Here is a 5,887-nt window from a genome sequence, read left to right on the forward strand (position 1 = left end):
TATACTACTTTTCCCTCCGACAAACAGTTATCGAGAGATTATAAGTTAAACATTGAAAAAGTTATAAATTTTCTCTTGAATATCTCAAAAAGTATTAGGCAAATAAAAAAATGTTTCAGACAAAAGTTGTTCATATCAATTAGTAGAATAAGATAGCACAATAAATAATAGGGGGTTCCATTAAAAAAATTTAAGGTCACCTTTACATGACCTTCAAATGATTATCCAAGGTCGAACCAATTGCACCACCTTATGCCCCCCTCAGGACCATACAACTTTTATCTGAAACATTTTTCTCGATCTGGCTTACTTGACGAAATATTTCCGATTGTCGATTAAAACGGACCACCCTGTATATAAATTAGTACTTTTTATTTACAATATTTTTAGTATTCGTCGGAGAAATTCGTCACTCGCACGAATAAATTTTCGAAACTTCGAAGCTTCGAATTTAACTTCGAACTTCGAAGTTTCGAAGATTCGAAGCTTCGAAGATTTCGAAGTTAACTTCGAACTTCGAAGCTTCGAAGATTTCGAAACTTCGAAGTCAACTTCGAAGCTTCGAAGTTATGAAAAGTAACAATTACACATAATATATAATAGTACGCAAAAATTGTATTGCTGATTATTAATAATTTAAAATATTAGATAATTGCAAAAATAATGGCACATAATTCATGAATTAATGAATCATTAATTAATGAATTATGTGCCATTATTTTTGCAATTATCTAATATTTTAAATTATTAATTATTAATTATTATTATTTTTTTAATTATTTAAATAATTTCGATATAGAATCTGTTTTGTAGGAAGTAAAAGCTATAATACATATATCGAAATTGTATGTGGTCTTTTAAAAACTTAAAATAGAAATTTTTCTAAAAGTTTCGGAAGTCATACTTACTGCGGTTAGTATTAGTCCTCTCATTTCCTTCTGCCAGCTTTTGATACCAAATAATATCGTATACTGTTCCGATTATTGCCATAAGAAAAACTATTAAAACTACACTGCAAATGGAATAATTCTTTATTAATTTTTACACTTTTACATAATTAATGTAAAAATCATGTATAATATTTACATATGTTGTTAATGTTTGTAAAATTGTTATTATATGAGTGAAATAATTTTCACGTTTTTTTATGACGTACCTGAAGAAACCTAATGCACCATAGGATAGCGATTTATTATCTTTTTTGAAATCTTTTATCCGGATCAGCTGTAAGTTAGTTGAATAGAGATCATCGATGAAGATACTTCTATCATGAAGTACACTTTCCAATATGGAATTTAAGTTTTGTATAGTGCATGATGCTGGTAAACAGAGTCCGAGCGTAATCACATCCTGAAATCAACCTTTCTATATATTTAAATATCAAATATGAAATGATATTACGTTTCATTATTAAACCTAATATTTCAATGGAATCTCTTGGTCGTATTTTATGTTTTTCGTGTCGTATTTCGTTTTATAGAAATTTTATAAACTTACCTCGTTATATACATATGTGTGATATTGTAGAGTACTGTTGTGTCTAATATGAGCGGCAAAATAATTTATTTTAAAAGGTGGAAATCTTTGCGGATCATGATACAGAATGTTATTTAACATTTTTTGTTCTGAAATCTGTAGAGGATTCGTATTCATTGTATCGATGCACTGACTACGACTTCCTAACCAATAATTGTTTCCGTAGAGGAACCCTGGTTTAAATCTGCCGCTTGACTCTAACACTGAAACATAAAAATTTGAACCTTTTTATTTACACAAACTAAGGATATACCAACTTTTATTTGTTGCTAGTCACTTAATATTTTCATTAAGCGTATAGATAAAAGTGAGAAATAATCTTTGTATATCTTGCATTATCAGAATTTCTCCTGAATATGGTAATTCAAATAAGTCAAACAATCGAGCATAAAGTTTTATCGGAAGAAATAAAGGAAATAATAATATTAATGAGACAAATTTTTAATACTTATTCCATAAAAATTTAATGCAAATAAATTTAATACAAATAAATATTTTATTAAAATCGCCTTTTCTAATTTAATTATGGGATACACACGTGTGATAATATAGCACACGTATGTACGAAAGAAAGAAAAAGTTTAACACTTTTGTAAGGAAAGAGGAAGAGCGCAATTAACATTTGGTTTAGCAGCGCCAAGTTTTTTTAATAAACAATGTCATGAATCAGGATCGATATGTATCCCACAATCAAATTAGAAAAGGCGACCTTTAATAAAATATTTATTTGTATTAAATTTATTTGCATTAAACTGTTATGGAATAAGTATTAAAAATTTGTCTTATTAATATTATTTCCTTTATTTCTTCCGATAAAATTTTATGCTCGATTGTTTGACTATAACATTTTAATATAAAAAATAATAAAGTGCCTAGTTTTTATAAATATTCAGTTTAGTTGGCGCCATTTGATGATATCATTACTTTTGTAGAGAAGATACTTTGGAGGGAGGGAGAAAATTAAAATTTTTCTTAAATAAAAGTTATCCAAATAATTAAATTATACAATAATTTTTGATTGGATGACGTTTATACTTGGCATCTTTTTAAACCTTTTTTATTAAAAAAAGTTATTTTTTAAGATGATATCACGAATTTTGTAGTTTCAATTACACTGTTATTGAAACATCATTTTTTTTTTCGTGTACATATGAACATTCGTATGTACACTAGGACCAGAATTCATAATTAGATTTTATATTCAAGACTGTTTTAAGATCATATTTAGATACTCCGTAGCCAATGAAATGTTCCATACAGCATCTTTAGATAAATTCACGATGGTCTTGAGTATAAGATCTGACTATGAATACTGGTCCTAGCATACATACATACATACATATACATATACAAAGTGAGAGGCCTTTGCGCAGAACACCGATGCACTCGATTTGTGCACTTAACTTATGAGTCTGTCCCTGGGTGAGCACTAATTGTCAATGTGAGCTAACAAGCACTGAGATAGAACTTGTTCCCGTGAGCGCGAGCACGATACTTTCGTCTGCCGATGCGAACTTTTCCACTACATAAGACGCAGGACGCGGGTCGCAAGTCGCAAGATTAGACGCAGCGTGACGTATTTCCGGCCGCAACAAGCCGCAGGCTTCAATACGCAGGACGCACAGAAGTTGGGCGAATTTCAACTTTCGCGTCCTGCGTCGAAGCGACCAGCCAATCAGAACATATCTTGTCATATCGCGGCAACTGTCAAATATTCTCGTATATCGTAGGATCTCGTCGAGGTGAGAAATGAAGTTTTTTTTAAATGGTATATAATTGGGATTCCGCGGCAACGCGGGATTTAATTTATAAAGTTAAAAAAATCTTGGTTTGTACGCCAAAAGTGTCAAAATATATAAAAACCAAGACCAAAAAAATTTGGCATGGACAGAGTTGGGGAAAACTTTTCGTCCTCCTTGTCCTGGTAAGAAAATTTATATTTTATAATAAATATTTATTGTAATAATTTGAATTTATTTTATTTCGAGACGTAAAGCTTCAGAGGCATTGCTAGAACTGAATCTTAGGTTGTTAATCCCGGTGTGATCTTAATTTTAACAGTAATTTATTTCATGTTGCGTTTTTTTATTCAGGAGAAGAAGCAGCAAGGAAATTTAAATCTTTGAGAGATATTTTTTGTAAAGAAAGGAGGAAGATTATAAGTACGCAACCCAAGTCCGGAGCTGGTGCTACAGATTGTAGTATTCAATATAAACCCACATGGGATTATTATTCAGATCTGCTCTTCTTAGTAGATCATATTGAGCCAAGAAAGTAAGTTTGTTTTTCTCTCTGTTTCTTTAAAGTGTAGGTATACACACATACGCAGAGAGAAAAACGGAAGAATTAGAAAATGTATATAAAATATCACATAAGAAATATTCAGGGTTGGGAAAGTTACTTTATAAAAGTAACTAGTTACAGTTACAGTTTTTTCGCTTATAATGTAACTAGTTACAGTTACAAGTTACCAATTCTGAAAAGTAACGCGTTACAGTTACAGTTACTCGAAAAGTAACGAATCGTTACTTTGCAGTTACTCCCTTGCAATAAAAATAAAAATATCAAATCTGCATTTGATTTGTAAAGCGGCGTTAAAGGCGTTTATGCGCAAATGCAAGGCTTAATGCGATCTGTGGAGGTTGAAAATATATATAAAGTAACTATTAATGTAACTATTGAATTAGTTACTAGTTATCGAAAAAATATAACTGAGTTAAGTTACAGTTACAGATGTAGAGAAAGTAACGAAGTTAAGTTAGAGTTACCAAAAAGAAGTAACTGTAACTGTAACTTCGTTACAAGTAACGAGTTACTTCTCAACCCTGCAAATATTATTTGAAGCACTTCGATCTTGCTATGACCGTTATCAGTTGTTTTCGATTAATTGAATTAAAAATAATTTTTTAAATTTTAATTAGAACTTACTCAAATATGACATCATCAAAATCATGTACTGTGCCGAATTTATTTGAACGTGACAAGGAAAAAGAGAATAAAATATCATATATCACGAAGGAGTTGAGCACGAGTACAGTCAATAAAAATAATGAAATGACAAGTAGTGTTTCCCAATTAATAACTCCTATAAATATAGACATGGTGAAAGAAGCGCTTCAGTCAATTGATACATATGTATGATATCAGCGATTCAGACATTGTGATTGACGAAGATCCAATAGTGGAATCTTAAAAAAAAAATGCCAATGAGAAAATGCTAACGAGTATAAATAAAAAAACACTTTTTTCCAATTCATTTTAATTCAAGTAATATATTTCTATTCATTATATCTGTGCTTCTTTTCTCTGTAACTCTAGTGACAAGAGATACGGAACTTGACACTTCGCTGTCATGTATCAGGCAAAAGGTGACATTGAAACGTGAGAACAAAGTACCTCCCAATGATATGTATAAAAATTCTAAGAAGAAGAAGAATGAATCAATGGATTTACTAACAAGTAATGTTAACACCTTTGCAAAGATAGCCAATGATTGCATGTCAGAGCTTTCTCAAAATAAAGAAAAAGAAGCTGAGTCGGACATCTTCAAGGTTGCATTGCAATTTATTCCTGAAGATTCTAAATTATCATTCATGATAGACGTGTTGCGCATTAGTGATATATATCGAAAAGGCAAGCGGTCATTAATATTTGAAGTTGATATTGTAAAATAGGTTAAATGTTAAATGTTTTGAAGTTAATTATTTAAAATATTTTTAAGTTTAATATTGCATCTCTGGGGAAAAAAAGACAGTTATAACCCATTTTGGGGCCCACCATTAGTAATCGAATTATTTGGATTGTTCGTAACTCTACTCTGGGAAAAATTTTGACCGTTTTTTGATGTAGTTAAGCAACTTAACATTTCGGTTATTGCCACTTAAGTGAAAATTGTCTTTGCGTTACTGAATATCGACAGAACTAATTGAGAGAATTGATTAGCATTACTTTAATATCTTGGATATACAGGGTGAGGGAAAAATACCGGACCGGTGAAATATCTCGACAAATATAGGAGATACGGAAAAATGTTTCAGACAAAAGTTATACGGTTTTAAAAGGGCTATATAATGGTAAAATAAATTTTCGAAAAAAATTAATTTTTTATGGTTATATAGAGGTCGCCGTCATTTTTTTAAATGGAACTCCCTATTGTTTATTATACTATTTTATTCTACTAATTAATATGAACAACTTTTGTCTGAAACATGTTTTGATTTGCCTAATACTTTTTGAGATATTCAAGAGAAAATTTATAACTTTTTCAATGTTTCAGACAAAAGTTGTTCATATTAATTAGTAGAATAAAATAGTATAATAAACAATAGGGAGTTCCATTTAAAAAAATGAC

At 30.3% G+C, this 5,887-nt stretch overlaps 1 protein-coding gene across 1 annotated transcript in view; it reads right to left on the minus strand.

Annotated features, from left to right (window-relative positions):
* Window positions 1–847: 847 nt before the first annotated feature.
* The window catches only part of LOC105556150 (putative nuclease HARBI1), a 9,397-nt gene continuing 4,357 nt past the window's right edge, over window positions 848–5,887 (minus strand). The window contains exons 2-4 of the mRNA XM_012003224.1: window positions 1,498–1,739; window positions 1,157–1,350; window positions 848–1,012 (exon numbers count right to left, since the gene is read on the minus strand). Of these exons, the coding sequence (XP_011858614.1) occupies window positions 883–1,012; window positions 1,157–1,350; window positions 1,498–1,739 (566 nt within the window). The 3' untranslated portion in view covers window positions 848–882. The remainder of the gene's footprint in view (window positions 1,013–1,156; window positions 1,351–1,497; window positions 1,740–5,887) is intronic.

This window comes from Vollenhovia emeryi, unplaced genomic scaffold, assembly GCF_000949405.1.
Source record: "Vollenhovia emeryi isolate VEMERY1.0 unplaced genomic scaffold, V.emery_V1.0 DF940290.1, whole genome shotgun sequence".
Taxonomy (NCBI): domain Eukaryota; kingdom Metazoa; phylum Arthropoda; class Insecta; order Hymenoptera; family Formicidae; genus Vollenhovia; species Vollenhovia emeryi.